Source organism: Pterocles gutturalis, unplaced genomic scaffold, assembly GCF_000699245.1.
Source record: "Pterocles gutturalis isolate BGI_N339 unplaced genomic scaffold, ASM69924v1 Scaffold52211, whole genome shotgun sequence".
Classification (NCBI taxonomy): domain Eukaryota; kingdom Metazoa; phylum Chordata; class Aves; order Pterocliformes; family Pteroclidae; genus Pterocles; species Pterocles gutturalis.
This window is the reverse complement of record NW_010104942.1, coordinates 1-22,267: the sequence shown is the minus strand read 5'-3', so window position 1 is coordinate 22,267 and position 22,267 is coordinate 1. Positions and strand designations below refer to the sequence as shown.

The window sequence follows — 22,267 nt, the reverse complement described above, 5'->3', positions numbered from 1 at the left end:
GGCGCGGGACAGCGGAGGGGGTGCCTGCTGCGGGGGTCGGACCGAGAGCCTGTCCCCGTCTGGCTGAACAGGGACCCGTGCGCGGTTTTTCTCTCTGCTTCCTTCAGCCGTCAGCGCAGTAGCTCTTTTCGTGCTGAAGTAGGTAGAGTGCCCAGCGAAAGGCTCGGTCAGATCTGGACACCTTTTCTGCACGAAAGTGAGGGGAAATCCTGTGTCGTAGTTATCAGCTATGATCTTCCTAGCATACAGATGAATTTTCTGACCTATTCACTGGGGCAGTTTTCTCCTGGAAAGATGTTAAAGTGCAACTGCTTCACGAAATGGGATCTACCGTTTTGACCGGTGTGTTGGAATTGCGGAAGCGTTATGTTGTTGCATTAGGCTGTGAACTACCCTGGGTTTATTTTCCGAGGTAACGGGGATATGCCAGTTCAGTTTGTTTAGCCCTTTCCAAATATCAACAGTCCTTCTAGGCAAGGAAAGTGGCGCAAACATTCTGTCTCGGGAATAACTGGGCAAGGATATGTATGAAAAATGAGTTACGGGTTAGGGTAGCTGTTTTTAAAGAGGAAAAATGTATTTGAGCCTATTCGTACTACAATGATGAAAGGATAGATTTGTGATTTTGAGCCCGTCTTGCAAAATATCGCATGCTGGGGCAGAATTTAGTACCTTGAAGCCAGCTCTGCGTAGTGACATGGAGCATGCTGGTGACAAATTATTGGATACGAAATGCTTTTCATTCTTCTGACTGTTCATTCCAATCAGTCCTGGCTAACAGGATTTTTACAGAGTATGGGAAATGCCTCGAGGAGAAGCCTCCATTTTGATTGCTGTGCCTGATTTGTCTAATTCTGGTGCTTCAGAATTTGCCATTAGATTTTTGAGATGTTAAAAATATTATCCAGATTCCCATGTGGGATGCTTTTTCACTACGAGTCTGGAAAATAACCCGGGTTTTCCTGGCTTTTGGTGCAAAATAAGTTTGACTGTGGGCAGCACACCTTGTTACAGAGACAGAGCATGCAATTAAAGGTCCCTTTGTTAATAATTAGAGAAGATTTTAAATAAATGTCAAATGAAATGCAACTGTTGAGGAACCAGAGCGGTTGAAGGAATTGGCTATACATTTCTTTTGGCATGAAGTGTGTGGGGAGTGTGTGTGAAATGTTTATTTTTTCAAAGGAATAAGTAATAAAAATGTTTTTGAAAGTTGATTAAATAAATGTGTAGTAGTATGTAATATACTGGAGTCTGATCCATGGATTAGAGTGAAATTTCAACACTCCTTCAGTTTGCTTGCTTAGAGAACTCGGTTATGTTTTGATACCCAGGTGGACTAATTAAGCATAGCAGTAGAAAATATGGGGTGCAAAACACAGGTGACTGTTGAGCTTAATATTTCAGTGTGCTGCAGAGAAATTGAGGAATCCAGAAAATGCTAAACTGGTGTATGCTAATTTGCCATGCAGTCCTGCGGTGTTTTCAGGCAGCTAATCAAACTGAAGTTGAATCAGAAAACCATCAAACTTGTGTCATGCAATCAAAATTCAGAGTTATCTACAAATAGGAAAAAAAAAGGAGCATCCTTTATCACATTTAGTAAAGAATTGGAGTATCCCGCTTTTCTTTCTAATCCTTTCTGTGTGCTGTTATGGCTGTTTATTTTCTTGCAAGCATTAGTCTGTGGATATTGTGAGCATGACCGAGATTTTAAATGCACTGGAACACACAAAGTGTTTCGTCTTGGACTGGCGATTGTAAGCGTAGATTCAGTTTTGCAGTTTGAAATGAAGTTGCTTTGGAGTCATTTGCTCTCAGTGACAAGGAAAATCAGCAATAAAAAAAGCATCTAATGGAATTTATAAGCAATGGAAGTAGCCTTGTTGTTGTAGATTCCTGTGTCAACCATGAGCAAGGTAGATGGTGTGGCACTCCTCCTAGCTTTAATGAGTTGCATGTAATTCTGACTGCATCAGAATGCCAGGGGGATGTAAATTCCTTTTGAGGTGTGCTTTTAGGATGGTCCGGAACATCTTGTGATGGCTTCCTACATGCTCTATTTCTGGGCATGAGGTATTTGTTGGTGCTTTTAGACATACATTCTGCAGCATGCTTTTTTCTTTTCTGTCTTGTCAGTTACTTGGGCCTTCTAAAACTGTCTTGAGAATAGAATAGAATAGGGGAACATCTGCTCTCTTCAGCATCAGCTTTATCCAAGATGATATATAACAGAACATTTTTCATGTTATTACTTGCATGCTAGAATAACTGCAGGACTCTGCCTGATTCAGGTTAAACTGAACACTCGAGAGAAAGGTGTACTAGGAATTTATTATTTTTACATGATTGCCATTTTTCTTGCATGCTTGAGCTTTGGTCTTACCTTTGTTCATTTCAGGACTGCCTCTGAATCGCAGTCTAGAAAGAAGAAGCAATCGTGTTGATTTAAGTTGAACATTTGTCTCTAAGATTAAGAACAAAGCCATGCCAGTGCTTTCGGAAGACTCAGGTAACGAATCCCCATTCTTTCAATACACTGGTGACTGAAATCTTTGTGTATGTGTTTCACACAGGACATGAATTCAAACTGGAGTTAAATAAAATAGAATTAAAGTAGTTCAACTAGATTTCTTAGCAATTACCTAAAAGAATACATGGAAGGAGGGAGTATAAAAGCTGGAAATGAATAAAGTTAGTCACTTAGTTTCATTACATTAGAGCCTCTGAAGATATGCTGGTAGAGAGGCTCCTACAGACAAACTTGGACCTCTTAGTATAACACTGGCTTCTGCACATGCTTATTGAAGATCAGCTCTTTTATCTCTGCTGCTCGCTGTGCCACTTCTTGATATTTTCTGAATAAAAAGCTTTGTTAATACTCTTCCTTTTGACTTAAAAAACAGCTATGTCATTCAAGGCTTGCTAACCAGCTTCTCCAGTATGCTAACCACGGTGAAGTCATATACGCTAATGGTACTGAGTTTTAAAGCAGAAGTGAGTTTGAGACTCCTGGATCCAAATGCACTCTAAAGTTCATGGAGAGAATAGCCAAAGGAGCAGATTTTGGTTCCCCCCCTTTTTATATTTTGTTTTGTTTTGGTTTGGTTTTTTTGTTTTTGTTTTCCCAGTCATGATTCATCAGGAAAAACCTAACGTTTGTCTGGCCCTGTGCACTGCAAAATTGGGATATTGATGATTAAGCACTTCTTGGAAAAGTAGCCACAAGTTTTGCTTCCACTGCAGTGGAAATATACAGCAGTCCTTTCCTCCTGGTCAGACCTGACTTCTAACAGATTCCTCAGAGGTAGCAAGGGCAAGATAACACTTGTAAGCAAAGTTGCTGGGGAAGTAGAGCTGGTAACTGTGCAACAAAGGAGGTAGTTCAGTCATTTTGTGAGTCTGCTGTGGGACTGTAATAACTGAAAGTTTGTTAGAGGGCTAGTTGTTCTAGAAACAAAGGGTAATTAACATGAAAGGGGATACTTCAAAAGTAATGTCTTTAAAAATATGTATTGCCTTGGTAGCTTTTGCCGTAATATGATATATGTTATATCTTAAGCTGTGTTTGCTGCTTAAGAAGGGAGCGTTACAAAATAGTGGAAGATAAGCACAAATCTCTCTGCCAACTTAATGATCACCAAGATGGTACCCAAGTAAATGTAGCTGATGTTAAGTCTGCAATAGAAGGTCCCATGAGACATCCCATCTATAAAGCTTTTGTTCTGTCTTGAATTTAAACTTAGGATTGCATGAAACTTTGGCCCTTTTGACATCTCAGCTAAGACCTGATTCAAATCATAAAGAGGAAATGGGATTCCTTAGGAACGTCTTCAGTGAAAAGAGTCTCGGCTACCTGATGAAGGTAAAAGTTCATTTATGAACTTACGTTTTTCTTACAAGTTACTTACTCTCCATTTCCTTGATTTAGCAACCATTTACTTTGCCAAAGCTTATTTTTTTGTAGACTTTGTACTGACCAAAGCACGCATGTATTTAAGCACAAAAAATTAACAATTTGTTGACAGTTAACATATTTTGTTCAGAAAAAACATTTCTACCTTGATTGCCAAAATGCAGATACAGTGCCCCGTAGCTAACAAGCAGTGTGAAATGGCTTTTTTCCCTTATGCTGCTAAAGTTTTAACTGATATTCTGACTGTGAAACTAGCATGAACAAAAAGAAAACTAAAAGACTCCTAAACAAGACAAAAATAACCTCAAGAGAGGTTATTTTTCTGATACTTACCTCATAAAAATTATATTCCTTAAATATAAAAATATTCCCATGTAGGTGTATTTAGGAAGTTTTGTATCTCTCTGTGGTAATATACCTGAACAATCTTTTTCAGATTCATGAAAAACTCCGTCATTATGAAAGACAGAGTCCAACTCCTGTTATACATAGTGCAGCAGGATTAGTTGAAGATGTGAGTAAAAATTCCTGTCTCCTTATTTTTCTATTGTTTAAGCCTGCTTTTGTAACAACTCAAAGCTTTGCAGTTTTGCAGATCTGTTTGTAACTTGCCACATGTCTGAAGAAGCGAAATTTTTACTGCCTTTGACAGCTCTTTGCAAGTGACTTGCACCTTTTTCCTTCCAAACTGTAGCAAAGGGCTGTGGAAGGTTTGGGAGCTAGAATTCCTGCCTTCACAAAGCCAGAAGAACCCACTGCCCCATCTTAACCTGCAGCACACCCCTCTGCCCTTTCCCACAAATAGCTTACTGCCTCCGTAAAACTTTTGGCACTACTGCCTGTCAAGTCATACAGAATTACTGTCTTCTAAACAACAGAGGAGAAGTTTTATACAGGACTATATGGCTTCCCTATCTAGAACCCTTTACAGGGAAAGGAAATCTCTCTTGCCTCAAGCCCTTCTTACTACCTCCTCTCCTTCCCCCCACCTTCTCTCTCCTCCCACCCAAGCAGGCTAGTGTAGAAGTGCTTCCGTTATTTCTCATTATTTCTCTAATCTTTTGTTTGGAAGTCCTGAGACTCCAGGGCATATTTTAGTATCCAGGCTTTGCAGGGGAACAAGGGAACTTCTGTTGCATGCTCCACATGGTTAATGCTACCTGGTTACCCAGAAGATTAAACTCCTTTATCACAGTACAAGCACAAGAGTGTTGTTTCACCTATCACTTATGGATTCCATATAAAATGTAAAATTTCAGAACTTGTTCCTGAAGTTGTATTGGCAGAATCACTCTCGAAGTATATGTTTAGGGTCTAGGATCCTGATTTCTGATGAGGTCTTCCTGCAGTATCTAATAAAAGTAAAACAGATGAAGAAGCTTTCATTTCTTTTAGGATTCATGCACTGTTGATTAGGATTGGTTTTGATCTGCGCACACTACTTTAAAGGATGATAAAAGTTAGCAAATGCTCACCAGAAACACCCACTTGCAAACATGTGATCTTATTTGGTGGACTTCTTTAATTCTGAGGGTGTAAATTTTTATTTTAAAGGTAATAGAAGAATTGCAGACTGCACCAGTGAATAACGAAGAAAAAGAGCTACTTCAGCTGTTGTCAACACCACACCTCAGGGTAAAAAACACACCCAGAGACCTTAACGAAATTCCTTTGCAGAATTCCAATAGAACAGTTTGTAATGGAAAAGTTAGATCAGAGAGTCCTGAAGAGAAAGGAAAAACCTCCTCCAACCCGTAGTTCTATTCCACTGTGATTTCCTGCACAGGTTTTAGGATGTGACGGGTATTGAGAAGACAGCATAGGCGTTTCATGTATAATGCACCATGTTGTCTTCCCTCCCCTCCTTAATATCTTCTGAGGGAGCAGAGAAGAAAATGATACCATTTCTCTACTTTTTGCTTTCCATAGTCCACCTCCATTCTATAAGTTTCTTTAGGCTGAGCTTTGCTGTTGCCTGCATTTATTTTTAAATATCAACATATACCAATATATAGTTTACATGATGGATAAGGTAATTGCTAAGTCTTTTTTGGGGGATTTAGGGTGAGCATGGGAAGGGGGAAGTTGAAGTTTGTTGTAATGTTGGAAACATGAGAACTGGAAACTGTAATATTACATTACATGACTGTTTCTTGTTTTGTTTATTCAGGCAATGCTTGTAGTACATGACACTGTAGCACTGAAGAACTTTGATCCAGTCCTTCCGCCTCTACCCGATAACTTTGATGATGATTTTGATGAAGAATCACTGAAAATTGTTCGGCTAGTGAAAAATAAAGAACCCTTGGTATGTATAAGATAACCCATCTCTAGTCATAAAACTCTGTAGTGCAAAAGCATTATTGTGAGTATGGAGGAGTTAATTTAAGATGTTGTCAAATAATCTGCAAAATCTAGGAGTGTTCTGAAGCTAGTGAAATAACATAAAAGGAAAACTTCGGTAAATACACCTTTACAATTTTCCGTGAGATGCTTTATGCACGTGGATTTATAATGCCAGTTAATGCAGGGAACACTATCTCTGACGAAACGATACATGTTGAAGCCATGATGCTTATTACACGTATTAATTCTTTCTATGTTGTAGTTAACATTCAATTAATTAATACCTTCATTTGCATGAAAGTCAGTGATGTATGGTAAGAGTATGTTTGATAGCTGTATTGCATCATTATATTGACAGGATACTAATTTTATACAAGTGGAAATGGAATAATTTATTTCCTCAGAAAAAACAATTGCATCAGGGAAGAAATCTGCTAAAGTGCTTTTTGTATATGATGGTAGTAGAAGAGAGCAGTGACTTAATTCCTGATTAAAGCTTTATATTGCCAGCAGAGGTAGGAGAAGACAAAAAAAAAATCTAATTACTTGGCTTTCCTTGCTTTTATATGTAAAAGTGCTGGCTATATTGTATAAAGGTTCAGAAGACACAGAGAAAGCTTGTAAGAAATTATGTTTTGCACACTTGAATGGCTTCAATGACCACAATAATGTAGGTAGTGTAAGCACTCAGCAAAGTCGGCAGAAGGGAAGCTGTGTGCACGTTCCCACAATCACATGGCGTGGGCCCAGGCAAAAGTTGAATAATGGTGAAAATTGTCAAGGAGGAAGAGAAAATTTATAGAAGAAATTCCAGTTTTAAAAACATATTAACTTACACATTACTTCACTGCTCACTGTATTCTAAGCAAGTGTCTTATGATGGTTTCTTGGCGGGGGTACGTTTTATTTCAGGGAGCTACCATCAGACGAGATGAGCATACAGGAGCTGTGATTGTAGCAAGGATCATGAGAGGTGGTGCAGCTGATCGCAGTGGTAAATTTCTGAAGAAAAGAGGATTTAAAATTGCATTTGTAAATTGTTTAAAATTTCCAAAATTACGCATGGACGCACATACTGTATTCACATACCTAGAGCAATAATCTCTAAATCTGATAATTATTCATTCCAAAATGAGTCCTTTGGACACAACTGTTTAATAGATGTATAGACAGTTTTGTAAAAAAAAGATAATAGCCTATTGAAATCTTAATAGTCAACTGTTAGATGTCAGGTGTGAACTAGTATGTAGGCTTTCTGTGTAGCCAATGGAGGGAGAGGGACTCTCTCTTTGCTGGAGAACAGATGATCCCAACGAGGTTTAAAATGGGATATGTCACTGCAGGAATTGCCCTTCTTCATTATTGACTGTAAAGGGAGCCTACATGGTATGCTCCCCTGACAACTGAATTTCTGGTGTTTAGTGGCAGGAGAGACTTCTGTGCCTAGGATGTCATTCAGCACGCTGTCAGGATCCACAGGGTTAATTCATGAAGTATTTGACCTTCCAGTTTCTAGAAAGTGATCATCCAGATTTTATTAAATAAGCTGAATTGGCCTTATACAAGATTTATAGACTCCAAGCCTCATGCACTTTTTTTAATACACAAGTAATGCAATCCCAAAATTAATGAATTACTGTGATGAAAAAATATTAGCTAATTACAGCTTTCTTCTTGATAGTTATCCTTCAAATAGTGTAATCTGATAAATGTACTTACAGGGGGCATATAGGAGAGATGGGGAGGCACTCTGTCGAGGAGTGTAGTGATAGGACGAGGGGTAATGGTTTTAAGCTGAAAAAGTGTAGATTTAGATTAGATATAATTAAGAAATTTTTTCCTGTGAGGGTGGTGCGACACTGGCATAGGTTACCCAGAGAAGCTGTGGATGCCCCATCCCTGGAGGTGGTCAAGGCCAGGTTGGATGAGGCTTTGAGCAACCTGGTCTAAGTGGAAGGTGTCCCAGCCCATGGCTGGGGGGTTGGAACTAGACGAGCTTTAAGGTCCTTTCCAATCCAAACCATTCTGTGGTTCTGTGAAATATAATGCAAAATGACTAGAGCGTGCACTGAGCATTTCTGTATTTAATCAGTAATCTATTAATTTAATTAGATATGTTTTTCTCTAAAATAGCTGCTAGGAAAAAGTGGCGACAGAGATGGGAGAAGTAGGTCTAAGCTTCAGAAGAAAGAAGACTGCTTTTAACCTTTAATCTAGTATTTTGGTTTATTCAGTGTATCGTGTTGTTTTCTGTTAGTTTTACTGAGAAATCCTTTTGTGTCAGTTAACAGTAGTTCTATAACGCAAATACAACATTTATTACTGACCTGGATAAACAAACCTAAAACTTGTAAGAGCATCTTCATGGCTTGTTTAAAAAAAATTAGTCCAGCGTTCTTTCTGGGACCATGTAGTGTTGATCTGTCAGTGGATGGCCATGTCATTCCTGCCTTTACAGTCAGCGGTGTGTCTCCTGACTGCAAGATTTGATCATCCTCATGAAACCAGTCCAGTTGTGCATTCTTAGTGCTGATGCAAATATAGAGGCAGTGATTTTCCAGAGTATCTTCTATCTCCACACTGGTCTCTTATGAAACTATGCTGCATGAAAACAATATCATACGGAATAATGGTGCAAGACTTCAGAGCACATAGCTAACAAAGGCACTTGGCTCTAGTGGGAAATCCATTAATCTGGGGGAGGGAGGAGAGAAGGTACATGCTATTGACTTAGGTTGGACATCAGAGGAGCAGTGCTGTCCTGTCTGTAGACTTATTTTAATTTACTTACCATCTTTTCAGGTCTTGTCCATGTCGGAGATGAACTAAGAGAAGTCAATGGTATTACTGTGCTTCACAAACGTCCAGAAGAAATAAGTCAGATTTTGGTCTGCACTGATTTTCATTTCAATATCTTTTCTGTTGGGTGATCCAGTAATTACAACAGATGATGAAATTTGACAATGAATTTAAAATATGTATAGAGCTAAAAGATGCAATCCCTGCTTATCTTTGCATTAAGAGTTTTTCTTCTCCCAGTGGATTAGTCTTCTCCTTTTGGCTTCAGAAGCTTTTGTGAACTGAATTAGTACCAAGTGAGATACAAAGTTGCATGTTGCTCTGTCAAGAACTTCCCTTTCATGCTTTGTTTATGACAAGCAAATTGCAAATTAAAAGTGCTTTCCTAGAAGATAAGCAGTTTATTCATGGTACAGTATGTTAGGAAGCTGAAGAAAGTCTCGGCTGTGTGTCCAGTAGAGCTGTCAGTCTGTTCTTTACCAGCAGATTCCTTGCAACATTAGCGAATTCTTGCTTCAAGCTTTTCTAACATTAATGCCCACAAGTCTTGGTAATTCTTTCTGGACCTCCACATCTGTGGTCAGCCAGCTGTGTTGCAGGAAGTGTCGTAGCTCTTACGCTTATTTGTTTCTGACTCCCCTCTTGTGGCTTGGTTCTCCTTTGTCTTGGTGTGGAGTGGAGTTAAGGACACAGTAAGAGGAATGGCAACACTAGAAGACTGAAGTATCTGGCATTGATTCCAATACCTAATTTAGATTTAGATCAAAATAATCCTAAGGAGAATGACTGCTTTTAACTTGGGGAGGAGAGGATCAAAATTGTATCTTGAAATACTGTGTAAAGTTTTATTTGTGGGGATCCTGCGATGCTGTTCATCTGTCCTGTTTTAAATGCCTGCAATGTAGTGGTTTCCCTTTCTCAGTTTATTTTTTTGTGTAAGAGCTACAAATGTTAGTCCATGCTGATGGTCCGGATTTCCTTTTTAATCTGCAGAATAGCAGGCTTCTCTAGGACACAATCTCATCCAAAATAAGGCATCTAAAGTAGATAAATCTATTCTAGATTTCCGAAGCACCTAGAAGTGCTTTTTAATTTACTGTAACTAATAATTGAAATTTACTAGCAAAGATTTTTAGAGTGGAAGTAGATGTTTACTTTGTAGATTTTTATATTTCACCCTAAACAGCCACTATTTTTCAAAGGAGCGCTTTAAAATCGTTAGTCTGCAAAAACTTTAGTTAGTATCATACTAAAGGCCACAAAAGTATTTCACACCCTGTGAACTGTAATCCAGAAATTAATGCAGTTGCTGAAAGCAAATAAAGGAATTATTGCACGCCCTAATATGTTCTAGCCAAGTAGTTACTGTGGATGTCTCCATGAGGAAGACACTGTTGCGGAGGATTCATGGAACATCATTATAGTCTGTGTAATAAAGTTAAAACAGTGGATTAGCTTGGCCTGTTAAAGTTCTGAGAAGAAGACACAGATACTAGCTCCTAAACTGGAACTTTGAATAGTCTGCGTTGTGTCCTTTTTCTGCTTTCAAAGTAAAAAACATTTCTGTCTTTCTCAGGCTCAGTCTCAGGGAGCAATAACATTAAAAATAATTCCAGCTGTCAAAGAAGAAGATCGTCTAAAAGACAACAAGGTACGCAACTTAGTGAAGTGCTGAAGCATGCATTTTCGTATTTACACAATTGTGATATCTCTGTAAATGCAAGACTCCTGCTGTTCCAGTGTGGAGTGTCACAGACCTATAGTTGAACTGAAAAGATAGTAGTTTATTTTTTTGTGTAAGTCAAAATACAGATGCAGCTTGCTAGGTTTCAGTATTTTTGAGTATGTAAAACACAAAGGAGAGATGAAGAGTATGTATAGTTAGCAGTGTAAGCATTGGGGAAGCCTTTTAAAAGTAGTTTGAAATTCAAAATAGGACAAGAAGAAAGGATGTTGCTTTCTTTTAAAGGTGTTTATGAGGGCACTTTTCTGCTATAATCCCAAAGAAGATAGAGCCATTCCTTGCCAGGAGGCTGGGCTGCCATTTAAGAGACGACACGTCCTAGAAGTTGTAAGCCAGGACGATCCCACATGGTGGCAAGCAAAGCGTGTTGGAGATACCAACCTCAGAGCAGGCTTGATCCCCTCAAAACAGTTCCAAGAAAGGTTTGTCAATGAAGGTTACAGATTTTTTTTCCACACATATAGTGTCGCACTCATTTCATGCTGCTTTTTTTTCACAGGAGATGAAGGGCAGGGTCAACCTCTATCTTCTCCAACTATATAATAAATTTCCTTGCTTTCCTTGGCTAGTTTGCCATTGACTTATGCTTTGTAGCGTGAGGACAGAAGCACTTGCCAAACAAACACGTATGAAATGAAATGTGGAATATCAGTCTCTGGACCCTCGTGGCTTGTGGAGACACTGTATTTGACAGACTTGTGTTTCCATAGTATAAGATTTATTGTATTTAAAAAAAAAAAGGTATTTTAAAATGTTGAATCAGAGACATTTTATATTTTTCAAGGAAAACCACTATTTCATTCTTTATTTTCAATGCTATATGTGTAACATGCCATAAGTTCTGTATAATTCTGAGCTTACAGAGCTAACCTGTAATTATTTTTCTATTTAGACGGCTGACTTACAGAAGAACGATAGGCACTCTGCAGAATCCCAGAACAATTAAGAAACCATTATGTAAGTTGTTCTGTTCCTTCAGTGATGTCTTAGTTGATACCAACTCCTGAGTATTTTTGGGTTATTTCAGTAATGATGTGTCCGAATATGTTTTGTGGAATCTGACATTGATTGATTTGCATGGATACAAGCTGCCACATGAGAGGATTTTGGGTTGAGCTTTATCCAGTGTGGCTAGTGCCTGTTGTTTGCAAAACGCACGACTGTCCCTCTCTTCCTACTTCCCAGAATGTGAGGCTGTACACATAGCTTAGATGCTTTAAAATTTGCTAGTGTTCACGTTTTTTTCTGTGGTTTGAAACTTGAAAGCTGCAAAAATAACCCAACGCACACCTCTTGGAATTCTTACATAAGGGTATGAAATGGCTCTAAACTCATATGAAAATAAACTGTAGCTTTAAGGAGGATAAAAATCACTGAAGCTGGCAATACCATCTGCATTTCAGGCTTAGCAGTTACAGAGGTGGTCTTAAGTAGACTTTAAAGTGATTCTTGTTTACAGCTCTGAAGCCTCTGTCAGTGTATTATTCACACAAAAACTGCTACTTGTGATGAAATTGCTTGTCAGGAATGAAAAGCAGAAGACATTCTGCAACATTGGTGTTGCTCTTGGGTACTTCAGCACAGCTGTTATTGATGTGGAGGGCAGCCCTGTGACTGTGTCAAGCCAGACATTGTGCTAGGAGTGCCATCCTCATGTAGACTAGGAATGTGGAAATTGTCCGTCTTCAGTGATATAAGTGAACTTCTGACCTGTGGTGCATGGCACATCTCATGAAGAGATACAGGTATTCTTATGCTGCAAAGAGGAGAGAAGATGCTCAACCAAATTATAAAATAGCGTTACTGATTTAAAAGAAACTTTTCCAAATTAGTTTCCATTACATGCAGTGTTAGGAGGCATGTAAAGATAGAAAAGCCCATTAAGCAAATCAGACCAGAAGAACCTTCCTTTCCATTCCCTCTAATTTTACTCAGTCATTTGCCAGTCTTTTAATGTCATACCAACTCTGCCTTTCATGCTAACTACAGATGATCAGTCTTCTGATAAAGGTAGGTACTCTGCTAACTAATTTTCTATCTGAATATAAACAACCAATGCATTTTCTAAAATACTTGCTAAGCTCCCAAGGAAAGGGAATAGTAGATCTAGCTTGTTCCTACAGCATTTTAATCCTGAGTTATTATTTAAACTAATTTAATTTGGATTGATGAGTTAGGTAATGGTAACTTCCAAATCTACTCCTGAATCAAGAGAAAAGATTTGTGTCTTCTGATATGTAATTACATGTTTCGTAGGTTTCTGTGTGAGGTTGAAAGAGTTGCAAGTTAAATGCAGTCTTTGTATCTGGTATTTTTAAAAAAAAGAAAAAGAAATAAATACTGGGGTTTAACTTTCTAGAGCATCTGTATCAATCCAAATTGATTTTTCTTCACTGTTCATTTGGACTGTTTTCTGTGTTATTTTCATTATGAGCAACTGTGTTGGGCTCATGCAGTTTTATATGTACCACATGCCTTTCCAAATATCAGGTATTTTCTGTTGAATTCTGCATGCTGTGATTTTTTTTTTTTTTTAACATTATACATGCTTCTTGAGAATAATATTCCAAGTATTGTATTCCATCAACTTTGGTGAAAGTACTAATCATATTCTATAATTAGCTGTCTGTGACTGGTATACCCTATTGAAGTGCGACTGTGAAACCAGAGCCTACCTTCAACAACAGAAGCTCTGATCTTAGCTATGGATAGGCGCGTATTGCTACTGGTATCTTCTGTTAGTGTAGGTATAATGTTTTATGAGTATACATTGGTATTGCTTAATTACATACCTGCATGCAACTACTCGTTAAAAAATAAAGCTCTTTCTCTGGTTTGGTGCATTTTGTTAAAGGTTTAAGCTGCATATATTTTTGCCTATGGTTGTGCTTGTCCCAGAACCATGCACCTTCTTAAAATGAGTAGAGTTCTGTGGATATTGCAGGGCACAGATGCCTAAATTTTAACAAGCCAGGTAGCCCTGCTTCAGGAAGTATTGGAATTTGGTATTTGTCTTAGGATTGCAGTATAGTGTTTTTCAGCTAAGTATCATGGTTCTATTTTGCATACTTTTAGGGGCCTTGGGGGTGGCCATAGTTTTCGGAGGGGTAGGTTGGCTTTTTTTAACATAGATTTGCATATTATTTTACATACATGTGTACGACAAAAGCATAAAATCTTTACCTTTTTAATAAGGAATTAATAAGCAATGATAATTTAACTTGGTCAAAATTAAGGTGTTTTAGAGTTGATGTTTTGGTCATCTCTGATACCCTTTTTTGAAGCTCAGATGGTATTGAAATGTCAGAAGGGACAATATTCTTACACAATCATACACATTTATGAAGTCATACATTAAAAAAAGAGCTCTGTGTTTGTGGAGTCTTCTTTTTTATTTAAGTCTGAATATTATACTTCAGCAGCAGCACCAATCAAATGTAATGAATGCTGAAGAACATAAATTCTGGGAACCATAGATACCAATATGTAAAATCCTCTTATGTAATATCGACATCAAGGATTTTTAAAAATATAAACCACTAGCCAAGGCAAATAATTTTTTGTGTCATTAATATTTTAGAAAAGCATGTGCATATAATGCAGGATATAAAACTTCTCCTTCCCTCACCAATGAGCCAGACTCGTATCGCAGGCACTAAATAATCTCCGTTTTTCCCTCTCACTCTCCTTTCCCTTGTGCCCTTTCCCCACCCCCCCTTTTTTAATTTACAGAAGACTGTGACTGTGAAGGATATTTCAGTGGACAGTACATAGGTGAGAAACCAAAATCCCTTTCCTCTTTCCTGATAATGCCTCTGCAAAAAAAAAAAAAAACAAAACCCACCCCACCTCACCCCCAAAAAATCACCCCCCATTAAAAAAGAAAAACTAGCCTATTTACATTAGAGTTAATATCCCATACATTCGTAAACTAGATTATCTCTGTGCAGAGGCATAATGGGACTTCATCATAGCCAACACTTGGCAATTCAAGGTGATATGAGGGGGGTCTTATTATAGATTGGGTTTTAAATGATACGCAGATTTTTCATCTATAAGATTAGTGTACGTGAACTAATTTGATTATTTAAAAAATTGTGAGAGTAACTTGCATTCAAAGACAGATTACTTCTAAATTTTCATGCCTGTTCAGCTGGATAAGTGGAGACATGGTTTATCTTTTTTCATCTACAGCTGGTTTACGTAGAAGCTTTAGATTAAGTCGTAAAGAGAACAATTTGAATGAAGGAAAGCAAGCAGAGCAGGCGGAGGCAGCAGAGTTCCTAACATATGAAGAAGTCACAAAATATCAGCAGCAGCCTGGTGAACAGCAGAGGCTGGTGGTTTTGATTGGTAAGATGCACAATTGGTTCAAAATTTTTCACATATCTATATCCCTCTTCCCTTATCAGCTGTACTCCAAGGGGCTTTCTTTAGGTGTTTGGCTTTGGTTTTTGTGGTTCTGGTGGGGTTTTTTTTAAAGGTTTCTCTGGTTTTGGTCAGAAGTTGTTCTTTTCTTTTAAATTACATGAAAAACAAACAAACAAACAAACAAAAAATCAACCAACAAACCAAAGGAAACCCCCCAAAATAACCAAACTCACCAAATCCTTCTAAAAATAATGATGCAGGACCATTTCTCATTTTTCTGCTTCACTTTCCGTTGGTTCTCACTCAAACAAGGGTATACTTATGGTGTCAGAACAATTGATGGAAAGGTAGATGTTAGAATTATCTAACAAAATTTTGCAAGCAATTTTAATTCAAGTGCACGTAACAACTTTGTGTTAAGCCAGTTTCCCAGGATGTCACAGAAATCAAGGGTATCTCATAAAAGTGACTGCTAAGATTACAGATTTTCTGACTTTGTGCCTGACAAATGTTTGTCCAACAGCTGTTCAAGGATTCAGTTTGTTCCTGATTATGTTCTTCAAAGCAGAATGTGGGGGGGTCATGAGGTGTCTCGCGTGCAGGTTTCAAGTATCATATTATTAGTTTGATATTATTTATTCTCTTTGCAGTATTTCATTCCACACAGAAATCTGTCAGTCAGTTCTATTTTATTAGGTTGTTTGGGGGCCAAATTAAGTGAGCTCAAGCAGAAGGTTGTGTCAGAGAACCCACAGGAGTATGGTGTTGCAGTTCCACGTGAGTAAAATTTACTGACTTTCCTGTGTCATCACTTTATTTTGTAAATGCTGTCTAATAGAGTAGTGCTAGCTGCATTGATGAATGGTAATTTGTGTTGATGAATGGTAATTGTGTGACTATTTGATTATATGCATATTTCAGAAGTACTTCAAATAATGTTTCTCATTGTAATATGCTATGTTTGTCCTTAATAGCTGAATAGATCACTACATAACTTGGCACACGTGCACTTTGGAATTCTGTCCGCTCAGTTCATTTTTTTGAGTTGTGTTTTCCCAAGTGAACAGATAGCATTTTCTCAGTGTCCATTAAAAAAATGAGAAACTGAATACAGGAAGAAAAAATAAGATTGTAAATAGTAAAAAGAACTTGCGTAAAAAACTAGTATCTTAAGATTCAGCCAAAACATTATGGATGTTTAAAAGAGGATGATTTTTCTTCGTAATATCATACTGGCTAAATTTATTTATTTATTTTTAAAGACAGCCATAAGCCAAGACAAATTATAAATTGTTGATTAGTATATCTAGGCTGTTCAAACAAGCCAGTCACAGTCATAGAGAATTAGTGATTCTCCTGCATGGTTTCATGGCTACACACTGAAATTTTTTTGCTGGATTATTTTCTAAAAAAAAAAAATGAGACAAAACCAAAAATCTCTCGGTTTGTATTTCCCAACAAGCTACTTTTACAATCAAAAAAATTAACATTGAGGGCACTGTTTTTATATTATTTAAGACTTTCAATAAACATCTGTCAGGCAGACATTCAATTAGTGAGCAGGAGAACTCATATGGTTAATTTTTAATTGAATTTAAACGCACACACACAAAAAAAAGCAGGCCTCACTTTTATGGCCAGGCATAGATTTGTAGAATGATCGCTAAAGCTTCTCCTACAGTAAGTTACTAAAAGAAATTACGACATGAAAGGTAAGGGACACACATAATTATGTAAGCATCACAGTAGTGTGGGAAAACTGCCAGGGTTATTCTCACTCTGAATTCAGAAGCAACATAATAGGACTTTATATATTTCCTATATTCTGTGTTTCAAAGGAAAAGAGAATCCAATATTCCAAATGGTTAAGAGATACTGTTTTCCATAGGATATACTCTATTGCTTCTACCAGGTGTAAGAAGTATGCCTCCTAATTTTTGTGTTAGTTATAACACACTTTGGAGCAAAACAACTTCATTTTGGTCTTACAATTTTTGAGATTGAGTTTAAAACCAAATTATAAAGATTTTTTTCTATTTTATGTTAATTTGAATGTGCTGGTGTGTAACTACCTTGTTTGAGGTAATGAAAATGTGACTGGAACTAAACAGAGAAAATGTAGTTGTTTGCAAAGGCTGATCTGTCTTCTGCGTCTTGTTTCCCTTCTCTTCTAGATACAACCAGGTCAAAGAAAAGTCATGAGAAAGAGGGAGTAGAATACAATTTTGTCTCTAAGCAATCATTTGAGACAGACGTGCAGCAAAACAAGTGAGTTAATTTTAAAATACTGACATAGTAGACTGTATTTCAAAAACATTGCTAGTTAAAGCTTATATCATATGAATACCAAAATCAGGTGTAAAGTTGGACTAGCTGTATTAGAAGGGTTCAGCTTCCAAGTAAAAATCTCTTTATTCAGTCTGGACTGTTACCATGAACTCAGAAATTTAGTAAGAAGCAATGTTGTATAAACAACATAGGACTAGTAAGAGGATCATAAGTTAGAATTTAAGCCTGCATATCATAAGTAGTATGTTTGGTCAGAACTGAAGCTAGTAAAAGTAATAGGTATTTAGTTGGGCCTAGTTATTCTCCATTTAATATTATGGATAACAAATTTTATTTGTAAGTCCACTTTAAAAAGTGTTGTAGGCTCAATCCATGGATATAAACAACTTTCTGTAAGATTGAGTGTGTTTTCAGAAAGTACAGGTTTTTGGTTAGTCTGCCAGAAGATGGAAGAATTGGAGTCTGTTTCCTTGCCAGCTTTGTTCTATTTCTTGTGAAAAAAATCCTCTTTCTTCGATTAGGCTTCAACATCAGTCAATTCAATTAATGCAGCTTCTTCCCCTGTTTGTCAGCTGTGCTGATTAGCTATTAGACATGCGAAGAAGACTATTGCTACTAAGCAACGAGAAGGGGAAAAAAAAAAAAATCAGAAAAAATAAACCCTTTCCCCCCTCCCCCTGGTTTTCTGCCATTCCCCCCGTCCCCGTTTTGACTACTGTGACTTCAGGAAACCTCTGTCAGATGCTGTAAGTTAAATACTCTTTGTGGATGGCATTTAAAAATGTATTGACTTTCTAGATTTGTGGAACATGGAGAATACAAAGAAAATCTGTATGGTACAAGTCTTGAGGCAATCCGCTCAGTGATGGCCAAAAAGAAGGTTTGTTTGGTGGATGTGGTTCCTGAAGTAAGTTCAGCAGCTTATTTTAAAGAAAGCATACTATTCTAAAGTAAAAGAACACTAGGCTGCCAGCCTGTGTATCTGATGTTCACCACTTGTGGCTGCTTGCTGTGCAAGGAACAATGATGCTCTTGTGTTTCTAGCAGGTGGCCTGGCTGCTGGGTAGGCTGCACAGGCCTCTTTACAAAGCAGTGCAGTGCTTACCGTTCCCAGGTGTCTCGTTGATACAGCCTAGATGACACTTTATCAGTTCTCATGGTGGGATTTTTCCCTTGCTGTAGGAGAAATGTGCATCACTGTCCTAGCCTGCTCAAGTCCTAGAGACAATACTTAAGAGCGTGGATGGGTTTTCATGCTTGTTCCCTCCCGTAGCCTCTGAAGCATTGCTAGCGTTGTGACCAGTGCCAGTATACCTGCTCTTAATCCTTCCACACTGGGAGTTTATCTTTGAAGTTTTGATTCAGATTTTGTAACTGGGCTAGGAAAGGACTTGTAATATACTTCAGATGAATTCCAGGTTAAAAATTTCCAGTATTTGGCCTCTTTAAGCAAAACAAACCGTAACTTGCCTGTTCAATTTTTTTATACATTTCTCAGTATCTTCTGCCATGTCCTTTTTCCTGGTATCACAATGCATAGCAAGGCAGGTGTGCAGTTAGACCATGCTCCGGCAAGCTCATGTACTGTTGTAAATTAGCCAGGACACTGACATTAACCTTAATTTTGAAGAGCAAATGTTACTGTGGTCAGCTGTGTAGTACACAGGACTTTACACCACAGTGTAACTAGTGAAACTGTTGAACCCAGCTTGAGTAGATCATTGACATGTAACAAAAAATATATATATTTTTTAAAATGATGTAACAAAAAACATTTGTTCACAGGCAGTAAAGCACTTGAGGACTCCTGAGTTTAAGCCTTATGTTATCTTTGTGAAGCCTCTCGTTCCAGAAAAGAAAAAACATGTACTAAAATCTCCCATCTCAGAGGAAATTTCAGCCCCCCTTGTAAGTATTCTAACTGTAATCTCTTCTTTTTAGACATGAAAGGAGTATTTGGGCTAGCATTTCTATGATATGGAAGAGCTCCTCTTCTATGACAGCAAGAGTCAGAGTGGGGCATTAAGTGGGTCCTGTGCACATAGAGCCTTTCAGCTGGAACTTTAGAATGAGATTTTTGACTCCCTTAAAACTTGATTACTATTTAAGTAACATGAAGCAAAGCTCACGTCTTCCATGTGGATCTGCATACATCACTCAAGGTTGCAGCAGGGGAAGCTGCTACTGAACTCAGATAAGTTATTAATCATTTTACATTTCTGATAAGCTGCCCCATCAAATGGTAAGGGTAGCGACCTACTCCTGATACCTCCAGAGCCACGCCCACGCAGGCTGTTAATCAGGTACAGACAAAATGCAGCATGTGGATGTCTTACAAGGACCAAACCTAGACCACCTGCAAATTGGTGATGTGTAAACGTGAACAGAAGTACAGAGAATGCATAGTGTCAGTACTTTGGGTAACTTGAATTTACATGCAACAGAACTTAGTTTGCTTGGTAAGTTTTTCATGTAAGCCGTAAAATTGTTGAACTTGGGGACAGTGGGCCCAGCATTCCTTTTCAACTTTGAGGAGTATGATTTTCAAGTGTTAGGTTAGGCAGCGACTCTAACTTCATAAAATGCAGTATCACCATCTTACTTCCCTCCTGCAACTTGATTTTTTCTCCCTCCCTATCATCTCTTGCATTTGTGAAACAGCCTACCAAATTCCAGCAGTAGCATACCACTGCTTGATGTTACCTTACATGCCCTTTCCTAATAGCAGCTCGTTTAATTTCCTTTTAAAGTAATGACTTACTATGTTAATATACTTCAAAATGCTAGTAACTAAAAAGACATGCTGTAAATTTCATACCATCTTTTTGTGTTGATCAGCAGGATGAAGAACAGCAGGAAATTATTAATTCAGCAGCATTCATTGAAGAGCAGTATGGCCATTTAATTGACACTGTACTGGTGAAAGAAGATCTCCAGAGCGCGTGTAATCAGCTGAAAACTGTGTTAGAGAAACTAAACAAGGATTCATTCTGGGTGCCGGTCAACTGGGTTAGGTCATAACTTGTTATTATCTATTTAAGGGAAAGATTGTATTAAAAAGTCTTGTCTAGAAGGTAATACATAAAGACTCTATGAGAAAACTAAACAAAGTCAGAAACTGACACTGCCTCCCTGAATCAAAATCTTGAATAGCAGCTGTCATTTAAAAGTGAATACTCGGACTAAACAGATCAGTAAAAGATTGGATGGATAACAAAGGAGAGGAGTTACATCAGTAATGTCTAGTGCATACCAATACAGCCAAGTGTATGTCTTAATCATTAAACCATTAAGGCTGACATGTGTAGTTATTGTGGATTATTCTGGAAATGATTGGTTGAGGGCATTGGAGAAGTTCTGGGATGCTTTTTTTCCTTTAAGGAGATAGGTGAGTGAGGACAAGGCGGTGGAAAATGTTGCACAGTTAGAGAACAATAAAAGAAATGCAGACATTATTCCCCAGGAGTGGAGTAGAATTTAAAAATCAGGCATATGCTGTGCAACTAGCAAAGTCTGAACTGGCTGCAGAATGTAACGTGTTACTGTGGTACTACCTACAGACTGACAAGTCCTGAGGACAGCCAACAAGCTGCAGCATCTGTACGGTGCTGAACCAGCTGTGCCAAAACACTCATGTGAGCTGTGTATTCTTTCCACCTTACTGCACTGTGTAGCATACGTATGTGTGAAATCACATGATGAAAGCCATCAGGCACTTCTCAATTGACGGTAAGGCTTGGCATCATCTGCTTAACCTGCAGTGAAGGAGGAGTGTGGAATTACCAAACCTGGAAATTTGTGTCCTGTACAGCTAAGTAATTAAATTTCTCTTTGGTGGGTCTTGGGATAGCAAACCTCCCTCCAAATGAAACAATGTATGCTTTTAAAAAATTAAGAGTTAGAAGGTAGACTCTTCTGTTACTGTCTCCCCCTTCCAAGTATTAAATTGTCCAACCAGCAGGCACATGCATGGAGATACATGATTATTGTTGGACCGTTAAAAAATAAATGAAAGGGCTTTATCCACATCTTGGATGATGCCTTGTCGCTGACTCCGCTGCTGTAGTCCTTTTGCAAGTAATATCATAAGTGTAATACTTGTCTGGTAAATGGATACTTGGGACAAGGACATATTTTTATAAAGATTGGTTGAGCAGTGAAACTAATCTCAAAGTTTGGCTCATCTGGTATTTGCTTTCCGTATTTGTGGTGAAAATTAGTACTTGATTTGGGAGGAAAGTAGAGGGAAGAGAACTGTGATCCTCTTGAGTTCTGGAAGATCTGGCTCCTGAAGTACTACAAAGCACCTACTGCAGCTAGGCATGGATTCTTCTTGGAAACTATTAATGAAGTAATGTCAGGCCTGAGAGTGTGCTTCTGCTTTAGCATTTGGTGAAAATACTGAAATTAAAACTCAGGCAGCCTAATAGTTTATTCAGTTCACAGTCTAGAACTGAAGCAAAACGCAATAGCCAGTTACTGCAGGCTTATTTTCAGAAAATAACATGATAGCTGTGGGGTATGGTTTTGTAATTACAATGCTTTGCTAAAAGGTGGTGTTGAAATAACTGACCGGAATGGTAATATTGTTGTTACATAACTGAGAATTAAATTCAAATACCGATTATTTTTGAGAATAAATGTTCAAAATAATAAGCTCAAAGTGGGGCTATGCTACTGACTTCCCCCTCTCCTCTCCTTATTTTGAACATTGTTTGTCAAATAAAGGGGGGGGAAGTCAGTAGCATAGCCCCCCTTTGTTTAAGAGCTGACCTATCTCACCATTTCCTTTTAAAATCCCC

At 38.0% G+C, this 22,267-nt stretch overlaps 1 protein-coding gene across 1 annotated transcript; it reads left to right on the top strand.

The window, feature by feature from the left end:
* The first annotated feature begins 2,398 nt into the window (after window positions 1–2,398).
* MPP3 (membrane protein, palmitoylated 3 (MAGUK p55 subfamily member 3)) lies at window positions 2,399–20,532 on the top strand. Its single transcript, XM_010087199.1, has 18 exons — window positions 2,399–2,512; window positions 3,747–3,865; window positions 4,353–4,430; window positions 5,471–5,551; window positions 6,087–6,224; window positions 7,175–7,256; window positions 9,065–9,150; window positions 10,638–10,712; window positions 11,031–11,227; window positions 11,698–11,762; window positions 12,795–12,815; window positions 14,538–14,579; window positions 15,000–15,158; window positions 15,873–15,953; window positions 17,351–17,444; window positions 18,264–18,372; window positions 19,251–19,373; window positions 20,307–20,532. The coding sequence occupies exons 1-18, from the start codon at window positions 2,488–2,490 to the stop codon at window positions 20,484–20,486; spliced, it is 1,755 nt and encodes a 584-aa protein (XP_010085501.1). The 5' UTR covers window positions 2,399–2,487; the 3' UTR covers window positions 20,487–20,532.
* Window positions 20,533–22,267: the final 1,735 nt, after the last annotated feature.

What these genes read in the sequence shown, in the direction of transcription:
- MPP3 (XM_010087199.1), top strand. Translation starts at nt 2,488, where the DNA reads ATGCCAGTGCTTTCGGAAGACTCAG. An exon ending in ATCGTCTAAAAGACAACAAG is followed by an intron (nt 10,713 to 11,030) that starts GTACGCAACTTA and finishes TTTCTTTTAAAG; the next exon opens with GTGTTTATGAGGGCACTTTT. An exon ending in ACAGACGTGCAGCAAAACAA is followed by an intron (nt 17,445 to 18,263) that starts GTGAGTTAATTT and finishes TTGACTTTCTAG; the next exon opens with ATTTGTGGAACATGGAGAAT.